General features: G+C 41.9%; 1 protein-coding gene across 1 annotated transcript in view; it reads left to right on the forward strand.

Annotated features, from left to right (window-relative positions):
- Positions 1-1,171: 1,171 nt before the first annotated feature.
- LOC123769745 (uncharacterized) overlaps positions 1,172-26,404 on the forward strand; it is a 29,857-nt gene continuing 4,624 nt past the window's right edge. Inside the window, 9 exon segments of the mRNA XM_069301457.1 lie at positions 1,172-1,290; positions 6,312-6,481; positions 8,580-8,691; positions 15,884-16,097; positions 17,085-17,284; positions 21,525-21,669; positions 23,123-23,277; positions 24,686-24,835; positions 24,837-24,861. Of these exon segments, the coding sequence (XP_069157558.1) occupies positions 6,339-6,481; positions 8,580-8,691; positions 15,884-16,097; positions 17,085-17,284; positions 21,525-21,669; positions 23,123-23,277; positions 24,686-24,835; positions 24,837-24,861 (1,144 nt within the window). The 5' untranslated portion in view covers positions 1,172-1,290; positions 6,312-6,338.

Genomic DNA, 26,404 nt, shown 5'->3' on the forward strand with positions numbered 1-26,404 from the left:
AGAAGTCAAACCATGCAACACTACATGTATGTGAGTCAAAACACCCATTTCACTTATGGTAAAAGGAGAAATGCTTGGAGTGACTCTGTGTACATGCGGCTCAGGCTTGGGTACAAATATTACTGGAAATATGGGATAGGTGTTCATGATAATGACACGAAGTGTAAACTATGTGGTATGTTAAGGTCTCATACCCTGGCCCATTATGTTCTTGATTGTCCATTGATTAATGTATATAGAAACACTGAGATAAGGACTGTTCCTGAACAAATAGCCTGGATGTGTCACAACGGAAAGGTTGATGATATTCTTGAGAGTTATAAGAATTTTACACCAAGACTGTAATATTTTGTTGAATTATCTGCATGTCTCTTGCAAATTGTCTATACAGTATACCTCGGTCATAAAAGTATTTGTGTACGTCTGATACCATACTACTTGTGAAGGAGGAAATGTATATGTTTATCTCTCAGAATGTTTGGTAACATGTTTATTGTTTGTGATGTGTGTCTATGTATGCACTAACACGTTGTACTGAACGGGGTGAGAATAGCTTGAGCTACCTCATCCCTTTGTGTGTATTTTACCTCAATAAACTTATTTCAATTTCAATTTCAATTGTTGGCTGGTGTGGTGTGGTTGGGTTTTCCAGGGTGACGGGGTACGGGTGAGTGTCGGGGGGGAGGGGGATCATCCCAGGAGGAGGGTGGTGGGTGGCGGGCGGGGGCCTGTGTCGTGGTGAGGTCACCCAGGGTGGAGGGGGGGGGGTGGCAGGTGTGGTGGCGGGGTCCTCGAGGATGGCAGGGGCTTTCCGGTGATGGCGGTGGGTTGCCCCATTGTGAACTAGGAAAACATGAAATATAAGACTGATCCTACTAGCCCCCACTAGCAAAATCTGGGTACAGCACAAGAATATCTTCCAATATTCCTGAGTGTATGAAGAAATTACAGAGCTCAAAGTGCCTCACACCATTTGATCTGAAAACACTAATAAGAGAGCAATTACATGTATGGTGCCTGTTTATCTATAGTCTATTTCCTTGATAATTTATTTTTCATTATTATTAATTAATTTTTCATTATTTATTAATTAATGTAATTAGTATTCAGATACACTTATCATCAAATAAATAAGTCGATAACACATGACGTTATTTACAACTATAGCCGCTTCTAATTAGTCTCTTGAAAGTATTTGGCAATATGTGCCGTCGACCTTGGCCTAGCTGACAAAATCCTCTGTAACTTTTCATATACCGGGCAGTGTTGGCGACGGCGCCCAGGGAGAAGGTACGTCATGTTATCACGGCTTGTAACGCTTGGATGTGTGGCTCAGCTATTTGTATGTAACCTAACAGTTTAGTTAGGTTATAGCGGGGGGGAGGATAGTTCATTTATGAATCCTATTCTCAAAATTTGAGTCGTAGTGGAAAAAAAGTTCGAGGCGCATACCGGACTCTATTACAAGTTACTTGTTATAGTGTATACACCAGTCTATTTAGCGTTTGAATTGGTTTAGGTATAATGATGTGTTGACCAATCCACACACTAGAAAATGAAGGGACGACGACGTTTCGGTCCGTCCTGGACCATTTTCAAGTCGATTGTGATGAGGGAACGTTGTTGTTGTTGTTATAGATTCAGCTACTAGGATAAGTTCTCAAGTAGAACGTGCTATGGTGAGCCGTAGTGGACTTACCTGGCACAGGAGCGGTCTGATGAGGGAACGTTGTTGTTGTTGTTATAGATTCAGCTACTCGGAACAAGTTCCAAGTAGCACGGGCTATGGTGAGCCCGTAGTGGACATACCTGGCACAGGAGTGGTGCCTGTGGATGAGGGAACTGTTGTTGTTGTTTAAGATTCGCTACTCAGAACAATAAGTTCCAGTAGCACGGGCTATGGTGAGCCCTTAAATGAGGGAAGATTGATTGATGAAGATTAAGCCACCCAAAAGGTGGCACGGGCATGAATAGCCCGTAAGTGGTGGCCCTTTTGAGCCATCTGTGGAGGTGCGACTGCACCCTGCGTGACGGGAGATGTCTCCCGTGAAAAAAAAAAATGAGGGAACGAGTTGAAGGCAATAAATAGGCAAGAGAGAGGTGAGGAGCAAGGCAAAAGGTACGAACGGTGAGGTGTAGTAGAGGGGATAGTAACAGGAAAAAGAAGAAAGGTAACTGCAGAAAGCCTATTGGCCCATACGAGGCAGCTCTTATTTATAACCACCCAATAAGAAGGGGATAGTAATGGAATAAGAAGAGGATAGCAAGGGATCGTAAAAAAAATAATGGACAGAAAACGAAAAAGGAAAGAGAAAGATAAATAAATGGAAGATTAAGCTTATGTTAGATCACGTTTGTTAGAAAGATTAGAGCATTTGAGTATATACTGTGAAAGGGACCAGTCAACAACAACAAAGCCTGTGTAGAGTAGAAGCAGGAAAATTTATTTTGGAGGCAGACCAATATAATGAGCCGGTCGGCCGAGCGGACAGCACGCTGGACTTGTGATCCTGGGTTCGATCCCAGGCGCCGGCGAGAAACAATGGGCAGAGTTTCTTTCACCCTATGCCCCTGTTACCTTGCAGTAAAATAGGTACCTGGGTGTTAGTCAGCTGTCACGGGCTGCTTCCTAGGGGTGGAGGCCTGGTCGAGGACCGGGCCGCGGGGACACTAAAAAAGCCCCGAAATCATCTCAAGATAACCTCAAGATAATGATGTGATGAAGGTTACGGCGGAAGTACACACACAGTATTGCCAGAAACCGAACCGCTCTGATTTATAGGCTACACAATTTACATGTGTAGTACATTAGTTATAGATTATATTGCTTCATTTTTGTTATTATTAACATCTTTATTTACAAAATTTAATTACAATTTTGCCAAATCTGAAGAATTTAATTTTTTTTTTTTAATTTTGCACCGAGGGGCGAGTTTATTGGCCACTCGTCCTTTAAGTGGACACACCGCCATAGCAGCATGTACAGCACTCCCCGATAGGAAGAAAACCCGCTGGGTGGTTCATCCTGTCACTTGTACCCAGGCACAGCTGGGACTTGCTTAACTGTCTCAAGTGAACAGCTTCTTGAACAAGAAGATAAACATCTGTTAACCCTTAAGATCTTACTTTATCTTGCGGGTGCAAAATGGGAGAATCTTTTGAGAACAGCGTCTGACAGCTGAGTGGACAGCGCTTCAGATTCGTAGTCCTGAGGTTCCGGGTTCGATCCGCGGTGGAGGCGGAGACAAATGGGCAAATTGTTTCTTTCACCCTGATGCCCCTGTTACCTAGCAGTAAATAGGTACCTGGGAGTTAAACAGCTGCTACTGGCTGCTTCCTGGGGGTGTGTAACAAAAAGAAGGCCTGGTCGAGGACCGGGCCGCGGGGACGAAATCAAGCCCCGAAATCATCTCAAGATAACCTCAAGATAACAGTATCAGTATTTGACAGTTTTCCTAACTCAAACAATTTGGGGTTTATTATTCTACACATATTTCTAATGTCTCTCGGTGTTCACATTCACGTAATGAAAAGGCTTGAAAGCATTCAGAATGAAGCCATGACAATCATTCTTGGAGTTCCAAGAACTGCCAAAACGTCTAATCTACGAGAGTACTCACCTAGTTGTGTTTGCGGGGGTTGAGCTCTGGCTCTTTGGTCCCGCCTCTCAACCATCAATCAACAGGTGTACAGATTCCTGAGCCTATTGGGCTCTATCATATCTACACTTGAAACTGTGTATGGAGTCAGCCTCCACCACATCACTGCCTAATGCATTCCATTTGTCAACCACTCTGACACTAAAAATGTTCTTTCTAATATCTCTGTGGCTCATTTGGGCACTCAGTTTCCACCTGTGTCCCCTTGTGCGTGTGCCCCTTGTGTTAAATAGCCTGTCTTTATCTACCCTATCAATTCCCTTCAGAATCTTGAATGTGGTGATCATGTCCCCCCCTAACTCTTCTGTCTCCAGCGAAGTGAGGTTTAATTCCCGTAGTCTCTCCTCGTAGCTCATACCTCTCAGCTCGGGTACTAGTCTGGTGGCAAAAGTGATGCTTTCCACTCCTACGTCAGGCAAGACGTCATTCCATTACCTAGATAAGTTACTTCTGCGGCCAGCGGGCACCTCGCCCTTCGGGGGGTGGGGGACCGGCTTCGCTGGCCTGAGGAGTGGGGGTGCTGCGCCGGATCCCCAAGTCTAGGGCTGCCCGCAGCTACTTCCATATGTCAAGTGCTCACTTGTAGTGCAAGTTGGGGGTTGCAGACTTTACATGTAAACTAGGCACTATCATATCATTACCCCTGGAAATTCTTATCTATTCTTTTCTATGCCCTCTGTGTACTACAGAATATATTTTATACATACTGTACTGGCTGTGCCACTCAATTAACTCTGGCATTGTTTTTAATTATAGTATTAAGCTGATTGCGAGTACTGCAACATTGCTTCGGCTAGCTGGCACTAGGCACGGTTAATGTTCTACGACTCATTCCCTTAGTTGCATCTTTGCAGTACTGGCATTCTACTCAGTCATGTTACACGACATCTTTTATATTAAATAATAAATAAATAAATGTTTATTTAGGTAAGGTACATACATAAAGAGATTTTACAAAGTTTGTCGGGTTAATAGGTAGAGCTAGTACATACAATGCCTAAAGCCACTATTACGCAAAGCGTTTCGGGCAGGAACGTGGTACAGCAGTTTCGGGCAGGAACGTGGTACAGCAGTTTCGGGCAGGAATATTGTGGTACAGCAGTTGCTCTGTAAACTATTATTTAATAAATTAAGGTCCCCCCACTCCTGGCTTGTTTTTTCTCCCCAATCAGAAATAAAATTACTTGGACAATCTCACAGTCCTTGGCTAATCAATGTAAAATCTGCTCCTGTGTGTACACTTCCACGCACATACACATACAGGGACGCCTGTCTACACTAGGCTAAGTCCCTCTGAGACTGACAAAATATCAATAAGGGTGAAAATCTCATGCTTTCCCACTTCACCTCTTGGTGAAGTGCTTGGGTGCTTGGATGACAATGAGGCGGAACACCTGATCTCGAATTCAGGACTTAAGATAATTAATCACCAGAACGCACACAAGGTACTGGCTCTCAGTTACACAGCTGGCTTACATCCACACACCCAAGTGTCCCACCCTACACAGGGCCCCCTTACATGTAGGTGGTTGGTCACAGCGTCTAGGCTAGGCTGGGAGCCTAACGTACGTGGTGGCGTTCGTACATGGGTATCTTGGCGCGTTTTCGTCACCTTCTTCATGACACACGGCTCGGTTCGTACACTACCCCCCCCCCCACACTGGTAAAGCGGTGCGTTCGTACACGGATGGCGCGTTCAGGCCTAGCGTCTCTTACGAATTTTTATTGGAAAAAACTGCCCTGAACACTGACAAGAATAATCTCCGTTCACTCGACTGCTACAGACCACTAGCAGGATACAGAACGTCTGTATTTATCACTGGGGTGGGGACACACAAGCACATTGACCGCTCGTATGCAAATTACCCACTTCCACGATTCCTACCCACTACGCTCACTGTCTTTCTCCCCTTGGAAATTCAACGCCTATACTGGATTCTGTGCAGACGACGTTGTAGTAGTTGAAGTTGTGGATGGAGCTTGTAGAGTAGCCAGCCGCCACGACGACTTCTTACTCAATTTGGCCAAATTAAGCAAGCAAGCGTCAGACAAGGTTGGCGGCTGGATTCGGAATGAAGGCTTGAGGCATGGACGCCGGCTACTTCCCGCGTATTTTTTTTTTTTTTTTTTTTAGATATATACAAGAGTTGTTACATTCTTGTAACAACAAGAATGTCAAGGCCTGAGGACAGGCTGCGTGTAGCCGCCCGCACAGAAGCAATCGACTGTAACAAAATTCAAAACAAAAGTCTTGTCAAAAACTTTTTAACATGCAAGAATCTGTGCAACACAGAATAAGACGTTTTATTGTCACAAACTGTAACTAGACCAACAAAGTATTCCAGAACTGTACTCATTCTCTAGTCTTGTGTAATATATAGAAGGGTAGGCGATGAGTCACGATAACGTGGCTAAAGTAGTTTGACCAGACCACACACTAGAAGGTGAAGGGACGACGACGTTTCGGTCCGTCCTGGACCATTCTCAAGTCGACGATTCTCACAATCGACTTGAGAATGGTACAGGACGGACCGAAACGTCGTCGTCCCTTCACCTGCTGGTGTGTGATCTGGTCAAATATAGAAGGGTACTTTACTATATTTTACGACGATCTAACCAGTAGCTAATGGAAGCAATTGTGATTGTTTCTAGGCGCTACAGTAAAAATAAGAACTTGCGATGTTTTTGGCAAGATGGTTCGGCCGCGGGCCGACGAGCGTCCACCGGGTCGCTTCCTGGAAGCCTTCTATGGTACCTGCCGCCTCCAGCATCCAGCCCAGCGCCAGACCAAGTCACTCAAGCCCCGTCTACCAGCCCACCAAGTAATCTATTCCCGCCTCAAATGTATGCTTCTGATAGGCAGTAATGATATATACCTTATTGTATTGCTTTTTGTTGACGGTCTTTTCCAGGGAGACACTGACGCCGTTAGTCCTTCATTCATCCTTAATTTGGTATGTATCTCAAATGTTTGATATGATCAAAAGCGCTGTATAATATACTCTGACCCCCAGTATAATCTCTGATTGCTAGTATAGTCTCTGATTGCCAGCTAGTATAGGTGGTCTCTGATCCCCAGTATAATCTATGATTACCAGTAAAATCATAGATTGTACTGGGGATAGTCCCTGATTACCAGTATAGGTGGTCTCTGATCACCAATATCATCTCTGATTGTCTGTATAATCTCTGATTGCCAGTATAATCTTTGATTGCCAGTATAGGTGGATGAGTATGAGGCGAACACTAAACTACCGCTCACTGGATGAGTATGGGTTACACAATACCCTATAGCTCACATGTTGAGTACGGAGTGCAAAATGCACTACTGCTCACAGGAGGAGTATGGGGTGTACGATAACTACTGCTCTCAGGATGAGTATGGAGTACACAAGAAACTAATGCTCACAGGATGGGTATGGAGCGCACATAACCTACAGCTCACATGATGAGTTTTTTTTTATTATTATTTTTCTACCACAGGCGTGGCCACACATTTGCAATGCTAACCAGCATATATACATTTTCTTCTGTCTTCCATGGACAGGGTTAGAGATGTGTTAAACATATAGTTCAGGGATTTATAGAACACTCAACCACAGAAGGTGATTCGGTGCTTTTAAAATGCTAAGCTAACTTACTTACGTAAATACATAGATACACAGATTTACGTATGCCCTACATAAAGTGTTCGATGTGTCTTTTACATAGTGTCATTAATGTGCATTTACAAAGGTGAAATGTAATTCTGATCAGCTTCCATATATACTTAATACACATACATATGATGAGTATAGGGTGTACAGTAACCTACAGCTCACAGGATGAATATGAGGTGCACAATAGCCTATAGCTCACAGGGTGAATATGAGGTGCACAATAACCTATAGCTCACAGGGTGAGTATGGGGTGCACAATAACCTATAGCTCACAGGGTGAGTATGGGGTGCACAAAAAAAGTAACCTTCGTTGGGGGCAATCAATCACGTAGGAGCATTCCCCTTTTTTTTAATGGAGAAGTTCTTGGGGGTTAAGTTTGAGTGCAGTTATCTTTGGTCTGTTATCAGTGATGACACAACCATCACGAGAGCCCTGTTGTCTTACAAGGCTTCGTTCCTGATACTTGTATAACGTATCAATAATATTTCATAAGGCCTTTTGTAACTTTTTTCACTGCTACTCACATGGTTTTGAGGTCCATTGCCACTCGCTGGCTGTCTATGGGGGGGGGGGGGGTCACTATCACTCATAGGCTGGGTATGGGGTCCACTAACACGTAGAGGATGGTTAAGGAGCTCACTACGACTCATCGGATGAATATGGAGTCGACTAGCATTTTAAAAGCGCCGAATCACCTTCTGTGGTTGAGTGTTCAATAAACCCTTGAACTATATGTTTAACACTTCTCTAACCCTGTCCATGGAGGACAGAAGAAAATGTATATATGCTGGTTAGCATTGTAAATGTGTGGCCACGTCTGTGGTAGAAAAAAAAAAAGATCAAGTGGACCCCATGCCCCCCCCAACCCCCTGGGAAGCCTTGTACACTTCGATAAGATTTAGATTTTATGCATTATAAGTTTTCATTGTTATATACAATTATTGTAGATTTCACAGCTTAGGTTATGGTGATTAATTGTTATTAATTATATTCTTTAGTATCCAAAATACTTTTTATTTTTTTTCAGGGAGCAATTTAGTGTTAACATTCAATATTTTGCATCAGGTAGCCTTGAAAATAGTAATAATAATATTATTAATATTATTATTACTATTGTTAGACACCTGACCCACACTTTTGAAAATAAATGATGTGTGGGTTGGGTGTAAAATGTTCAGACACGTTATTGTGACTTTCTGTCCGCATTATTATGATTACTATTATTGTTATAATAATAATTATTATTATTATTATTTCCAGTCGTGAGAAGAATGTGGTGTACAGTCCGACCCCGCCAATGGAACTGCCTCAACAAGACCTCCATAGCCTCATCTTCGCAAGAGCTTTAAAATGGGCTGACAAAGACGCAATAGTTAGTAATAATAATAATTTTATTTACATGAAGGTACAATGGGTTTGTGAGGTTACATAAGATTGTTAATGGGCAGGTCCTTAATCTAACATATCAAGTAAATATAAATTGACAGAGGTGATTACACTGGTGAAGATAAGGTCTTAAGTACTAATATTGGGGGAGTGGGAAGCCTAAGATACAGTGCGCTACTAATGATAGTGATTATTATCTTAAGTATCTCAAAGATATAATGCACTGATGGTTTAATCTGACATCTCTTAATGATGTTAATTAAAGTATGCCATAAATAATAGAATTGACCTCTTGCAATACCTGTGTTTACATCAACTGTAGAGTCATTTGATAATTTGTCTTAAGTAGGTTGATAAGTAGAGATGATCAGCATACAATTGAATAATTACGTTCTTTTCCTTGAAGTCAAAGGTTCGTCTATTCCTATTTTTTTTTTACTGCAACTTCCGTGTTCATGTATATATATATATATATATATATATATATATATATATATATATATATATATATATATATATATATATATATATATATATATATATAAATGACACTTTTTTGAATTACACATTTAGGTACATCTGCATTTGTGCAGCTATCCTAGACTATTTGAAGGGGAGTACAGCGTGTTAAAAAACTAGCTACGTGATGGTAAAAATCCCCATCACACAGGATGGTTAGTCATATAGAGGCCTGTGATCAGTAGTCTGCACTGGCAAACTTTGGGTGCAATATGAGGATATCCTCAAGAATACGAATGAATAAAATAATTGCAAAGCTCCAGGTACCTTATGCCAAAGGGTCTGAATGGTCTGATAAATGGACATTCGGTGATGTAGTGAGCGAGATCATATCCCAATTCCTGCTCACAGAGTTTGCACCTGGAGTGCTCATTATTGGGAGATCCGTCACCTGTAGCCACCTGCCACAGGTAACGGTAACCTAACCTGAACCTGGCAACCACTGTGTCGCACAGTCTAGTGGACGTTTTGTGCTGCCCATAGATATAGATTTCAGATCTGAACAAATCATAGCTTTTTATACTGGTATTTTCAGGTCGTTGGGAGTCAGTAATTTCCCTTCTATCAGACCTGAGTGTTTGATACAATATAATTTTGACGGCAGAGATGAGGATTCCTAGGTTTAATTCAACCTCATCTCTGTTACACGCTAATTTGGCTGCAATGTCTGTGTCATTATGATGGGTTATATTTATGTGATGGTATCCATACAAAGGAGATTCGAAACCCTTTACTCTGTGCAGCAATTGGGTCATTTATAATTGCTAGTATGAGATTCTTGCTGTCGATCTTCCAGAAGTTTAAAATTGCTTGAAGAGCAGACTTTGAATTACAAAATATTATTCTTACTCCAATGTTTTTTTAATGTTCTGGTAGTTAGTTGAAGTGCCGCTAGTTCTGTTTGTGTGGAGGTCAGCCCATTGGTTAACCTGACACTGACAGTCTTCGTGTAAATATTATTTCTATAAAACCAACATGCCGCTGCAGTCCGTCCAGTAGAAGATTGGACTGAGCCGTCGGTGTAGACACAGTGCTCGTGAGATCTTAAATTTTCGATTGAGGAGGAAATTGTTTCAAGTGTGGTAGCTTTGAGTTAGTTAGTTAGTTTAGTTCATTTATTATGCACCCCATGCCCATCTTGTGGGCGGTAGTGGAAAGGGTTACAGAGGCACACAATGGGCTCAGGGACTGAACCCCACAATTCATTTAGCTAAGCAAGTTACAGTCTTGATGAGCTAGTTACAAAATTCAATATAAGTCATCACATCAACAATAGGTTCGAGATCGACCTCAAGTACAGGTTCTAAATTAAGCAACTGACATATGTGGAGAGCTAGTGTCACAATTTATATGTTTGTCCTGCACACCGCCCCCCATCCAGTGGGCAGCGGTGGATAGGTTACAATCACTCAGTTACTACCTACAGTTAGCAAACTGGAGATATTTGGCTAAAATTTCTGGTAGCAGATAATTTTGAATGAAATATTTACACATCGCTGGAACATTGGTTATAGAATTGTCTCTAAATTCACGTATCTTTTCGCACTCCATCACATAGTGACGGATGGTGTGCGAATAATTTTGTTGACACAGTTTACATTTGGTCAGGTCTACATCAGCAGATAATGAGAATTCCCAGAGATACGTGTAACCGAGTCTAAGCCGAGCAGTAGTAACATTTAGAGGTCTGCTGATTTTATTGGATGAACCATAGATGTGTGGCTCCTCTTGCATGATAGCATGATGATAGATGGAATTACTGGTGTCAATTTCACTTTGCCTCAGATCTACAAGATCTTGTTGAAGTTCTCGGTGTACTGCTGCTCTCAGATTGCTCATTGACAATCCAAGGTTACGCTCAACGGCTCCTTTAAAGGCAGATTCTTTGGCTAACTTATCAGCTCTTTCATGCATTCGGAGGCCAACATGAGATGGAGACCACATGAAATGAACTCTGTTACCATCCTTAATAATTTTGTTTTGAGAAGAGCAAGATTCTCATTATCTTTCTTGGTGACGGATGTGTATGATACTTGAATGGTGGGGTACAGATAACGGGGAATATCGGAGACAGGTAGATTACACTTAAAAAGAATGTTGAGTTTGGTGAGATTGTAGGTATTTTTACTCAGCCATTTATCATAGGAGGAGTGAGTTGGTATGTTGGCATCAGTCAATAGGGTGTTAACAGCACTGAATAATTTGTCTGCGCAATGCAGGAGATGTAGGGTCTCTCATGACTTTAAGGCAAAAGGTCGTGTTGACTTGCATTATTCTCTCTAGTATGGTTGGAAGCTTCAGTTCTTCGTCATGTTGATGATTCTTGTGCATCTTGGGGCACTAAGAATAATCCTCATGGCTTCATTTTGTCCTACTTCAAGTTTGTCCAACACAGAGGCGGGGAGGTTAATAAGGTACAAGGCATGATAATCAACTAGAGATCTAACAAACGTCATATAGAATAATCTAGCATATTTAATATTGATATCAATATTCTTACAAGTAAGTGTTTTCAGTCGTTTAAGTCTTTCCTTTAACCTACGCTTTTATTTTTTTTTAATTTTGCCCCGAGGGGCGAATTTATTGGACAGCGTCACTCATCCTGTGAGTGGTCATACCACCATACAGCATGTACAGCACTCCTCAATAGGAAGAAAATCCGCTGGATTGTTCATTCTGTCACTTATACCCAGACACAGCTGAGACTTGCTTAACTGTCTCAAGTGAACAGCTCTTCAAACAGGAAGATTAACATCTGTCATCCGGGGAGCCGGTCGGCCGAGCGGACAGCACACAGTACTTGTGATCCTATGGTCCTGGGTTCGATCCCAGGCGCCGGCGAGAAACAATGGGCAGAGTTTCTTTCACCCTATGACCCTGTTACCTAGCAGTAAAATCGGTATCTGGGTGTTAGTCAGCTATCACGGGCCGCGGGGACACACAAATAAAAAGCCCCGAAATCATCTCAAGATAACCCTTAAAAGCTTACGTTATCTTGCGGGTGCAAAGTGGGGGTAATCTTTTAAGAACAGTATCAATATTTGACAAAGAGTGTTTTCCTAACTCAAATAATGTGGGGTTTAATATTCTACACATATTTCTAATGTACCTCAGTTCACATTCACGTAGATAGTGGTCAAGGCGGTGTCCGTCACTCTCATCACAGATTCAGCAGCTCCACTGATCAACTGTTGTTTCCATTCCGAATCTCCATGGATATTTGTATCCAAGACGGATTCTCGCTATTACTGATTCTCTCCCGTGTCCTCCTCCTCCTCTTCATCCATAATGATTGGGATTGCCAGCTGCAACCATGTTGTATCATAGTACAGATTCACTGGTTTGTGCTTCTATCCTCCTTTCCTCAGTTACCTTGTCACGGTGATGTTGCCTGATAATACCTCTAATTTGTAGAAGAGGTTTGGATAGGAAGTATTCAATATGGTCTCCTTCAGCGTCTTCAGGTGCCAGCACATTTGCTCGTTCATTTCCACATATTCCAACATGGGAGGGGATCCACAGAAACTTGACGACTCTTCCTTGGCAATTGGTTAGTACCTTGACAGTTCTCTTAATTTCGGCGACTATCACAAGATTTTCTGCCCGATTTTCCGTCAGCTAGTGTGGGAATATCAATTGTTAATTTGTGCATTAGAACATTGAACAGTGTTGGGCTAAGCACTCCACCCTGGGTTGTACCCAACTCAAAGGGTACATAATGTTTACTTTTGACCCCCTTGAAAAGGACTGAGGCGGTTCTGTTACTCAGGTACCCCCTGAGCCATGTCTTCCCTTAACTCCAAAAGAAGCTAGTTGTTCTAAGATTATTTATCTGTTTGCTGTATCAAAAGCAATTTGGAGGCCAATAAATGCCACCTGAGAGCTTGGTCCCTCTCTAATAATATATTCAGCAAAACAAGTATGTGTGATTCTTCCAGGAAGGAAACCATACAGGTTAGGGGCAAGGTGGGGCCTAATTTGAAACATTAGTCTGTCAAGGATAATCCTCTCAAGAACTTTACACATGCACGACGTCAGAAAAATGGGCCTGAAATTTTGGGAATTAGGCTTGGGTATGGGTATTAGGAGTCCCTGTGTCCAGCGGTCAGGTAAGACACCCTGCCTTAGACTTTGATTAAACAATTCTAGCAAAGGGAGTGCTCGGCAGCTCAGCAAGTACTCTCATGGTATTGTATGTGATGCCATCCTCTCCAGGAGGTAGCCTTACCTTTCTTGAGTGCATTTTTAATTTCAAAGGGTTATATGCCATAGTTATCATCAGGCCCTATTTCACTACAGGTAATGTCAATATTGAAGTTACGATTTATTTTGGTACTAGCCAGATGGTGTTGTACATCTAGGGGCAGGCTGCTTATACTGGCAGTGCTTGCATATTGTTGTAGCAGCATGTCGGCATAGTCTACAGGTGAATGGTGATCAAGTTGACGACTGCTAGAACGAGGAATCTTTTTAATTTTATTCCACATTTGGGATGAGGATATTGCATGATTGATGTCTTGCAAAAACTGTTCCCAGTGCTGATTATACACTTGTTCCTTTAGCTCTCTAAACTCTCGGCTGGCTTTAAGAAATATGTTGAGGGTGTCAGCTGTTTTATGTGTTTTATACTGCTCAGCTAGGAATAGAACTCTGTCATGCAGGGGCTTAAGGCGTGAGTCAGTGAACCACCTCTGTCCCTTCCTGGCTGTGTTGGGTCTTGAGGATTTTACAATATTGTCATAAAAGCGGTTACATCAGTGACCATATAATGCACTGACAGTAGTAAAACTGTAAGAGTTATAACATTCAGAAATGAGGTATTTGAAGTGCATGTGTAAATTTTCAGGGATAGGGATTATTTTTATTTCACAACTTTGTGGTTTGACATTATTTATGGTGTATGAACTGAGGATGGCAAAATGATCACTAACTAAATCGTGAACAATTGATCCTTGGACATCATTATCGATGAGACCTTGAACAATGACATAATCAAGTCTGCCAACCCTGAGATGTGTGACGTTAGACGAGTTAAAGTTGAATACGGACATGTTATTGTCTCAAAGATATTTAACAAAAACTTTACCATTTCTATTTGTTTTGGTGTCGCCCAGGTTAGTGTGTCTAGTATTAATATCACCCATGACAATGGTCTGAGAACTACAAAAATTATGAGGAGGATTAGGAGAGAGGAAGATAGTATAAGGCTACAAAATGACCTAGACAAACTGAAGGAATGGTCCAACAAATAGCTGCTGAAGTAAATGTCAAGTAAATGTAAGGTGATGAAACTAGGCAGTGGAAACAGGCCAGACACAGGATACTGAATAGGAGAGAACGTCCCTCACGAAACAGACAGAGAAAGATCTAGGAGTTGATATCACGCCAAACCTGTCTCCTGAAGCCCACATCAAAAGAATAACATCGGCGGTGTATGCGAGGCTGGCTAACATCAGAACAGCCTTCAGAAACCTGTGTAAGGAATCATTCAGAACGTTGTATACCACATATGTAAGACCAATCCTGGAGTATGCGGCCCCAGCATGGAGCCCGTACCTTGTCAAGCACAGCACTAAGTTGGAAAAACTTCAGAGGTATGCCACTAGGCTAGTCCCAGAACTAGCCTAGTGTTCTGTTTCCAGAACAGAATGAGGTAAGGCTACGAGAACTGCACCTCACGTCGCTGAGGGACAAAAGAGCTCAGGGAGACATCATCACCACATACAAAATTCTCAGGGGAATTGATAGGGTAGACAAGGATGGATTATTTAACACGGGAGGTACACGCACAAGGGGACACAGGTGGAAGCTGAGTACCCAAATGAGCCACAGTCATTAAAAAGAACTTTTTCAGTGCGAGAGTAGTTAGTAAATGGAATGCACTAGGAAGTGATGTGGTGGAGGCTGACTCCATACACAGTTTCAAATGTAGATATGATAGAGCCCAGTAGGCTCAGGAATCTGTACACCAGTTGATTGACAGTTGAGAGGCGGGACACACACACACACACATACCAATCCTGATGTCCGAACACATTAGCAAAATATCGCCCGCAGCATACGCGTAACTTATTTGTGTAATGGTAGTCTTCAAAAAAACCTTGACAAGGAAGCCTTCAGATCACTGTATGAAACTTGAAATCCTTCAGTGATGCAGCTGCATACCCTTGCGTGTGCAGCGGCTTCACAGAATTATCGAACGGCATGGTGTCGCGACCAAAGAAGTCTAATCTCATAGGTTCAAACCAGTTCAAAATGGCGGTTGGTATACCATGGTAAATTTCTTTCCTCATTATTGTTTTAACTGTCGTTCACACGAGTCTGAGTAGCACCACTGCACTGGGCTCTCTTCACGAAACATCATACACCGAAATGATGTCCTGCCCGAAACACTTTGCGTAATAGTGGCTTTAGGCATTGTATGTTCTAGCTCTATCTATAAATCCATCAATGTTTGTATCTCACCTTGTATGTATGTACTTTACCTGAATAAACATTTGATTTGATTTGAAATCGGACTTTAAGTACACAGTCAAAGTCTGCATTTATGGGTCTATGCTTGCACGCCAAGGTTTTTTTTTATAATAGTGTTAGCAGTAATTTAGCGGCCCCCCAAACAAACCATTTGTGTCAGTCTGACATTTCCTCTTCTCCCTCAGGAGTGCGGGATAACGGGGAGGAAGTACACATATGGCAACCTAGTGGACCTGTCCCTTCGTTGGGCTGGGGTGGTGTCGCAGGTGATGGTCTCCCCGGAATCCAAGAAGCGCCTCACAATCTTCTGTACCAACGCCCCGGAGTTTTTCATCCTCCTACTGGGAACTGTGGCCGCTGGTGCAACCGTCACAACTCTAAGTTCTCAGTATACAGTCGGTAAGACATGCAAATAAATCACGAAGACATTCGAATAAAAGTGTTTTGCTGTGGATTCGTATTGACTGTTTTTTTTCAGATGCAACATATTTTTCCATCTTCTAATTTGCTGTTGGACTAGATAATAGTCTGTGTACTGGAAGGTAATAAATGATAATATGATACTTTAGTGAATTTCTTAGAGTTCTGAACCGGATGCCAACATCTTTGCATTTATTAAATACTGTCACAGTTATCAATATTCAAAATACGTGAAAGTTTCGAAGTTGGGCAGGCTTCTGAGGTTGACGGATGTAAAATTAATGGTTATTTCTATTCCCTGCTTTGTGCTGAAAGAGGCTACGGAGGGTGCTGATACGTCCCTTGAAAAAAAGGGATTTCAAAGAATAAAGAAAAATGACAAGCCTTGTTATTTGTTTTCAAAGTTGAGAGTTTTGTTTGCGCCTTCCATAAAAAAACAAACTTTTGAATCCAACTGTTTGCTTATGTTTGACTACGCAATCCTTCATTCACTGAGGCATATTTTGATATTACTACAAGGTCTATTAATATTTTAAATTTCCGATACTAACTGCGACACACACACACACACACACACACACACACATCATGGGGGCCTCGTAGCCTGGTGGATAGCGCACAGGACTCATAATTCTGTGGCGCGGGTTCGATTCCCGCACGAGGCAGAAACAAATGGGCAAAGTTTCTTTCACCCTAAGTGCCCCTGTTACCTAGCAGTAAATAGGTACCTGGGAGTTAGTCAGCTGTCACGGGCTGCTTCCTGGTGTGTGTGTGGTGTGGGAAAAAAAAAAAGTAGTTAGTAAAACAGTTGATTGACAGTTGAGAGGCGGGCCGAAAGAGCAAAGCTCAACCCCCGCAAAACACAACTAGTAAACACACACACACACACACACACACACACACACACACACACACACACACGCACCAAACCCCTCGTGAACCATCGCTCCACAATATCCCACACAGATGAGGTTGCACGCCAGCTTGCGAACAGTCAAACAGAGATGGTGGTGACGGACCCCAAACATGAAGACGTGTTGATGGCCGCCTTGACCAAGCTCCGCAAGACGCTCCCCGTCTTCGTCAACGGCGACTCTGCCCACGGACACCCTAACGTCAGACATATTCTGGCAGACTCCTCCAAGCCCTGTGTGGAACCCGTCCAGGTGAGAAGTGTTGTGCTTAGGAGAGAGATGGATAACTGGGAGAGCACTATCGAGACAATCTTTAACATTAACGAATTTTTACCCTTCATCACTCGTTATCCCTTCAGACCCACTGACTTATGCTACACCAGGAGGGAGAGTGAGGGAGAAATGGGGGGAGGGAGGGAAGGAGAGAGATTGAGGGAGAGAGATGGAGGGGGAGAGATGGAGGGAGAGAGATGGAGGGAGAGAGGGAGAGAGAGAGAGAGAGGGACAGAGAGAGAGGGAGGGAGAGAGAGGACAGAGAGAGAGAGGGAGGGAGGGAAAGAGCGAGGGAGGAGAGAGAGGAGGGAGGGAGGGAAAGAGAGAGAGAGAGAGGCCAGAAAGGGATTGATTATATTTATTTATTTTATATATATATATATATATATATATATATATATATATATATATATATATATATATATATATATATATATATATATATATATATATATATGCATACACTTGCCTAAACACGCAAGGTAGAAGTATAGAAACTTTTAGACACACAACAACACCCACCAGGGGACCTTGAAGCCTGGCCACCAAGATGGCAGGTACGCACTTATACCTGCCGCACTTATACATACGCACTTGAGTATGGTGCAGTGGGTATAAGTGCGTACCTGCCATCTTGGTGGCCAGGGGTTCAAGGTCCCCTGGTAGGGTGTTATGTGTGTAAAAGTTTATATATATATATATATATATATATATATATATATATATATATATATATATATATATATATATATATATATATATATATATATATATGCACTTCTCAGCCTACTGTGCAAGGCCCGATTTGGCTAATAAGCCAAGTTTTCCTGAATTAATATATTTTCTCTAATTTTTTTCTTATGAAATGATAAAGCTAACCATTTCATTATGAATGAGGTCAATTTTTTTTATTGGAGTTAAAGTTAACGTAGATATATGACCGAACCTAACCAACCCTACCTAACCTAACCTAACCTAACCTAACCTATAGGTTAGGTTAGGTTAGGTAGCCTATATATATATATATAGGCTAACCTATATATATATATATATAACCTAACCTATATATAACCTAACCTATATATATATATATAGGTTAGGTTAGGTTAGGTAGCCGAAAAAGTTAGGTTAGGTAAGGTTAGGTAGGTTAGGTAATCGAAAAAATATTAATTCATGAAAACTTGGCTTATTAGGCAAATCTGGCCTTTCATAGTAGGCTGAGAAGTGCGTTCTGGCTACTAGGTATGACATATATATATATATATATATATATATATATATATATATATATATATATATATATATATATATATATATATATATATATATATATATATATATATATATGTACAGTGTTCAGTGAGAAACCACAAGGTCTCCTCTGAATACTTTTTATTTTCTTCTCCGAGGCTATGGGTCCCCACATTGGCACCAGAGGTGGTACCCTCACTATTTATATATATATATATATATATATATATATATAAATATATATATATATATATATATATATATATATATATATATATATATATATATATATATATATATATATATAAATATGACCGAAAAAGTAAGATTAATAATTCTAACACGAATTTTCTCAATCTTTCGTACATTTCTTTTCACTGTTGGAGGTAAATCAAAAATCAATTCTCCAAAATTCATTTTTATTTCTAATCTGACGCGACACGAGCGCGTTTCGTAAAACTTATTACATTTTCAAAGACTTTAGTTTACAAATACACAACTGAATAGAACTTACGCATCTCCGATTTTATATCTACATTTGAGAGAGGTGGATGGGGTGAGGTGGCATTAATAGGGTATTAATTTCATCAACACAAGACAGAACAAGAGGTGGCATTAATAGGGTATTAATTTCATCAACACAAGACAGAACACGAAACAATGGGTATTGAATAGAAGTGATTGTAGAAAGCCTATTGGTCCATATTTCTTGATGCCTCTATATTGGAGCGGAGTCTTGAGATGGGTAGAATATAGTTGTGCACAACTATATTCTACCCACCTACCCACCATTTTACCAAATCACCTCATTCTTCCGGTCCGGTCCGGAAGAATGAGGTCCGGTCGTGATGGTCAAGTGGATTAAGGCGTCTTGTACATACCAGTTGCGTTGCTTCTGGGAGTATGGGTTCGAGTCACTTCTGGGGTGTGAGTTTTCAGTTGCATATTGTCCAGGGGACCATTCTGGCTTGTTCGCATTTGTGTTCCTCACGTGTGCCCCTAAGAATGAGGTGATTTGGTAAAATGCTATGCCCAAGATAACTATCCGAGTGCCGGCGGTGGGGTGGTTCAAATAGCCTCGGCTATCACCTCATTATGTCCGGTCGTGATGGTCAAGTGGATTAAGGCGTCTTGTACATACCAGTTGCGTTGCTTCTGGGAGTATGGGTTCGAGTCACTTCTGGGGTGTGAGTTTTCAGTTGCATATTGTCCAGGGGACCATTCTGGCTTGTTCGCATTTGTGTTCCTCACGTGTGCCCCTAAGAATGAGGTGATTTGGTAAAATGCTATGCCCAAGATAACTATCCGAGTGCCGGCGGTGGGGTGGTTCAAATAGCCTCGGCTATCACCTCATTATGTCCGGTCGTGATGGTCAAGTGGATTAAGGCGTCTTGTACATACCAGTTGCGTTGCTTCTGGGAGTATGGGTTCGAGTCACTTCTGGGGTGTGAGTTTTCAGTTGCATATTGTCCAGGGGACCATTCTGGCTTGTTCGCATATATATATATATATATATATATATATATATATATATATATATATATATATATATATATATATATATATATATATATGTGTGTGTGTGTTACTTTATTTGCATTCATTGTGTACTAAAGTGTGTTACTTTATTTGCATTCATTGTACTACTTTTATATTTATTTTAAAACCACTTATCACTCGTAGTGTTTCGGGCGAACATTACAATTAATGTGTTGGTTTAGTTAAAACATTTTAGGGTAATACTTAGTAATATGAGATATAAAAAATTAAACACTAAAAACAATGTAAATTTAGGGTAATGTTTAACTATGCATGTGGTCCACTACCACTCACGGGATGGGTATGGGGTCCACCACCACTCACGGGATGGGTATGGGGTCCACTACCACTCACAGAATGGGTATGGGGTCCACTACCACTTACAGGATGGGTATGGGGTCCACTACCCCCTCACAGGATGGGTATGGGGTCCACTACCCCTCACAGGATGGGTATGGTGTCCACTACCACTCACGGGATTGGTATGGGGTCCACTACCCCTCACAGGATGAGTATGGGGTCCACTACCACTCACGAGATGGGTATGGGGTCCACTACCACTCACAGGATTGGTATGGGGTCCACTACCCCTCACAGGATGGGTATGGGGTCCACTGCCCCTCACAGGATGGGTATGGGGTCCACTACCACTCACGGGATTGGTATGGGGTCCACTACCCCTCACAGGGTGGGAATGGGGTCCACTACCACTGACGGGATTGGTATGGGGTCCACTACCCCTCACAGGATGGGTATGGGGTCCACTACCACTCACGGGATTGGTATGGGGTCCACTACCCCTCACAGGATGGGTATGGGGTCCACTACCCCTCACAGGATGGGTATGGGGTCCACTACCCCTCACAGGATGGGTATGGGGTCCACTACCACTCACGGGATTGGTATGGGGTCCACTACCCCTCACAGGATGGGTATGGGGTCCACTGCCCCTCACAGGATGGGTATGGGGTCCACTACCCCTCACAGGATGGGTATGGGGTCCACTGCCCCTCACAGGATGGGTATGGGGTCCACTGCCCCTCACAGGATGGGTATGGGGTCCACTACCCCTCACAGGATGGGTATGGGGTCCACTACCCCTCACAGGATGGGTATGGGGTCCACTACCCCTCACAGGATGGGTATGGGGTCCACTACCACTCACGGGATTGGTATGGGGTCCACTACCCCTCACAGGATGGGTATGGGGTCCACTGCCCCTCACAGGATGGGTATGGGGTCCACTACCCCTCACAGGATGGGTATGGGGTCCACTACCCCTCACAGGATGGGTATGGGGTCCACTACCCCTCACAGGATGGGTATGGGGTCCACTACCCATCACAGGATGGGTATGGGGTCCACTACCCCTTCACAGGATGGTCAGTGGGCATATAATAAATGAACTGAACTAAAACGTCTCCCTCAGTGTCCCCTGAAATCAACAGCTGTCATAATATACTCGAGCGGCACTACGGGGCCGCCTAAGGGTGCAGAACTTTCTCACGGCGCCTTCACCTCAAACATCACCTGCTTCACACACCCTGATTACTTCTCTTACCTACCTACAACAGGTAAGAGAGAGAGAGAGAGAGAGAGAGAGAGAGAGAGAGAGAGAGAGAGAGAGAGAGCGAGCGCAAAGGCAACTAGTAAAGAGTTTTTGGAGGGAAAGTGATCCCGGCGTAATGAGAATCACAACAGTCGAAATTAAGAAAACTAATTTTTCAATCTTAATTAAATACGTGCATATATATATATATATATATATATATATATATATATATATATATATATATATATATATATATATATATATATATATATATATATATGTCGTACCTAGTAGCCAGAACTCACTTCTCAGCCTACTATGCAAGGCCCGATTTGCCTAATAAGCCAAGTTTTCATGAATTAATGTTTTTTCGTCTACCTAACCTACCTAACCTAACCTAACCTAGCTTTTTTTGGCTACCTAACCTAACCTTACCTATATATATAGGTTAGGTTAGGTTAGGTAGGGTTGGTTAGGTTCGGTCATATATCTACGTTAATTTTAACTCCAATAAAAAAAATTGACCTCATACATAGTGAAAAGGGTAGCTTTATCATTTCATAAGAAAAAAATTATAGTAAATATATTAATTCAGGAAAACTTGGCTTATTAGGCAAATCGAGCCTTGAATAGTAGGCTGAGAAGTGAGTTCTGGCTACTAGGTACGACATATATATATATATATATATATATATATATATATATATATATATATATATATATATATATATATATATATATATATATATATATATATATATATATTAACAAAGTAATCAATACACTACCCCTTCATTCTGTGCATCAATTAGCAGAGGATTAGGCTATATAATAAGTAAATTTATTTTTAATTAGATATTATGGAAATAAATCAGCAAATTTTCAATTAATTACTACGTTATATATAAAAATAGTATTTAATCAGATTCATAAAACCTTAATTACTTTTCCTAACGAGGTTTGTATGAAAGTATTTGTTTATTAAATATTTTATTTTAGCATTTGTGCGTGGAATACTATGTTAATATAAGAACTAAGCGACAGTGCAGAAGCCTATTGGGCCATACAAGACAGCTCCTATTGGGCCATGCGAGGCAGCTCCTATTGGCCCATACGAGGCAGCTCCTATTGGGCCATACGAGGCAGCTCCTATTGGCCCATACGAGGCATGGCAGCTCAGATTGTACTCACCTAGTTGTGTTTGCGGGGGTTGAGCTCTGGCTCTTTGGTCCCGCCTCTCAACCGTCAATCAACTGATGTACAGATTCCTGAGCCTACTGGGCTCTGTCATATCTACATTTGAAACTGTGTATGGCGTCAGCCTCCACCACATCACTTCCTAGTGCATTCCATGCATTAGGTTCATACCCATGCCTCGTATGGGCCAATAGGAGCTGCCTCGTATGGGCCAATATGAGGCATCTCGTATTGGTTCATACCTGGTACCTACTATTTACGTATTACTTGACCCTCAGCCGAGACGCAAGAAACAGTAGTTGGGTACATGCCCTTCTACCACCTGTATGGCCTCTACACCGTGGGAATGTTCAGCCTCTACTTGGGAGCCAAGATTGTTTCCCTTCCAGCCTTCACCAGTCAAGACTTCGTAAGGATCGTCAGGGATCACAAGGTTAGTAATCAGAGCAGGGATCATTCTTGTGTTTGCTTAAGTATATGTTAGGTAAAGTCGTCTGCTTCTCTGCCCACCTGTGTAAACAAAAATATAAGGAGAAATCTCTTATATAATATGACTATAGCACGCGCAAGTGGTCCATTGAATTGCCCAAATTGCTTAGAATTAGGCAAATACAGAAGATATAAGATATATTGTTATAATTTTTTGTGGCTGTAGAGCGTGAATAAACATAATTTAGAAGGAATATGAGGACAAGAAGCTGGGATATGAGGGCCATGAGCTGGGATATGAGGGCAAGGAGCTGGGATATGAGGGCAAGGAGCTGGGATATGAGGGCAAGGAGCTGGGATATGAGGGACAAGGAGCTGGGATATGAGGACAAGGAGCTGGGATATGAGGGGCAAGGAGCTGGGATATGAGGACAAGGAGCTGGGATATGAGGGCAAGGAGCTGGGATATGAGGACAAGGAGCTGGGATATGAGGGCAAGGAGCTGGGATATGAGGACAAGGAGCTGGGATATGAGGACAAGGAGCTGGGATATGAGGGCAAGGAGCTGGGATACGAAGACAAGGAGATCGGATGTGTGGACGGAGTAAAGAAGCAGACTCCAACCACTTGGACCATTGGGGATCGAACGCCCTCCTGCAGGAAACGAGGCAGTTGCTCTATCGTTTAGTTAAAGACGTAGTGTACGAGTCGCTTGCAAAATCAATAGTACTTTCTTTTATGTACTGTCTTATATACTCTTATATGCTGTCCCCTTTATGTTATCACTTGGACCTATATAATTTAGGATAACATAGCGAAATTAGTTTTTTATAGCAAGATAAGAGGCAGATGAACAAACAGGTTTGTTAACTCCAGCAATGCTTTTCTGATCTCGGGGCCAGGACCCCTGTTAAGCTTATCGAGGTTCATCGAGGTAACCCGAAGACTAACCAATTTCCCTCGTTACATTCCATAACAGTTGATTGATTCCTTGGTACCTATTTAGTGCTAGATGAACAGAGGCATCAGGTAAAGGAAACAAACCTGTACATCGCGTGCAGGCGATGAGTCACAATAACGTGGCTGAAGTATGTTGACCAAACCACACACTAAAAAGTGAAGGGACGACGACGTTTCGGTCCGTCCTGGACCATTCTCAAGTCTCAATCTACTTGAGAATGGTCTAGGACGGACCGAAACGTCGCCGTCCCTTCACGTTTCTAGTGTGTGGTTTGGTCAACTATACATCCCGTCCATCATGGGGAATCGAACCCGAGGTGTATTACAAGCCAGTGTATGGCTTGTAATACACTCTCTCCAGTGTATTACAAGCTGTCTGCTCTAACTTCTCACAGCCTCACAGATCACCACCAAGTGGTATTGTTTGGTACTAACACTGGAGTGTATTGCAGTTGCGGGTGGTGCATCTGGTTCCCCCAATACTGAACTTCCTCAACGTGAGCCCGACTGTCACCAGTGAGGACCTGTCCAGGGTGAGGGTGGTCATGTGTGCTGGGGCGCCCATACCCACCACCAGTGCCGAGGCTCTCAAGAAGAAGGCTCCCTAACCCCATATTCTTCCAGGAAGGTAAGTTAGTTTAGTTTAGTTCATTTATTATGCACCCCATACCCATCTTGTGGGCGGTAGTGGAAAGGGTTACAGAGGCACATAATGGGCTCAGGGACTCAACCCCACAATTCATTTAGCTAAGCAAGTTACAATGTTGATGAGCTAGTTACAAAATTCAATATAAGTCATCACATCAACAATGGGTTCGAGATCGACCTCAAGTACAGGTTCTAAATTAAGCAACTGACATATGTGGAGAGCTAGTGTCACAATTGATATGTTTGTCCTGCACACCGCCCCCCATCCAGTGGGCAGCGGTGGATAGGTTACAGTCACTCAGTTACTACCTACAGTTAGCAAACTGGAGATATTTGGCTAAAATTTCTGGTAGGTAAGTGAGCACCCTTTTCTCATTTTGGTGAGTACAGAACTATAAATAAAATTATATAAATATTCAACCTATCCTCCTTTTTAGATATAACTTTTTGTAACTATGTTCACCATAGTACAAATATTGACGTACTAAGCAATTAGGTAGAACTTTGTACTATTCACTTTATAGCCCGAAAAATGAAACTAAAAAACAAACTTAAATATTCCTAGGCCTAGTATAGCACACATGTGTACTATATTAGGCCTCGGATAGCGTGTATTAGGCCTAGGAAGGTTAGGCTAGTTTACTTTGTCTTTGCAACATAAGGAGAAAATTGTTTTCCGGTTTGTTCAAATTCAATAGTACAGATTTCTACTTGTTGATAGCGCTGTACGTCGGTATATGTACTATGATCATCATCCTTTCTGTAAGTACTACCAGAACAGAAGGATGGACTGAAATAATACATAATGCAAATTACATAATTGTACTTACATAAGGGAAGAGAATCTTAAATTGAGATTACATCTTCCCTGAATCTTAATGCATTAAAATCTACTTAAAATAAACCAGAGTCTTATCTCCTGGTGTTTTTAGTACGAAACTAAATAACTAAATTTAATCTAACCAAAATTAATTAAGCCTAACATAGGTTATATATATATATTGATCGAATGGCCATAAAGTTATTGGTGAAATTTTGTAATTAAAACACAACCCCACACTTTTTAAAATACGCTAAAATCTTCTAATAGTAATTATAAACAAAGTAATTGATGCACTGAACGAGGATCTCCTCCCCTCTTTCCCAATATCCTGCCCCCCCTCCCCCCCCCCTCTCTCTCTCTCTCTCTCTCTCTCTCTCTCTCTCTCTCTCTCTCTCTCTCTCTCTCTCTCTCTCTCTCTCTCTCTCTCTCTCTCTCTCTCTCTCTCTCTCTCCCCGGTAGTTATGCAACTGTTGTGCTGTTGCATCCAGGGGAAGGTCAGTAGTTCGACCTCTGGGGGAAGTGGAGGGGGGGACTTTGATACAAACCTAAAGTATATTTATATATGTGCATAGGCTTCCTGTCCCTGATAAAACTAATTAAAATTGATAATAGGCAGCCGTTTATCGATTAATACTTTTATTTGGAGCTTTTCAGGGATGACAAGATTTAAATGTTTCTTGTTGAGTCTTTTTTTTCCAGG

Source organism: Procambarus clarkii, chromosome 45, assembly GCF_040958095.1.
Source record: "Procambarus clarkii isolate CNS0578487 chromosome 45, FALCON_Pclarkii_2.0, whole genome shotgun sequence".
Taxonomy (NCBI): Eukaryota; Metazoa; Arthropoda; class Malacostraca; order Decapoda; family Cambaridae; genus Procambarus; species Procambarus clarkii.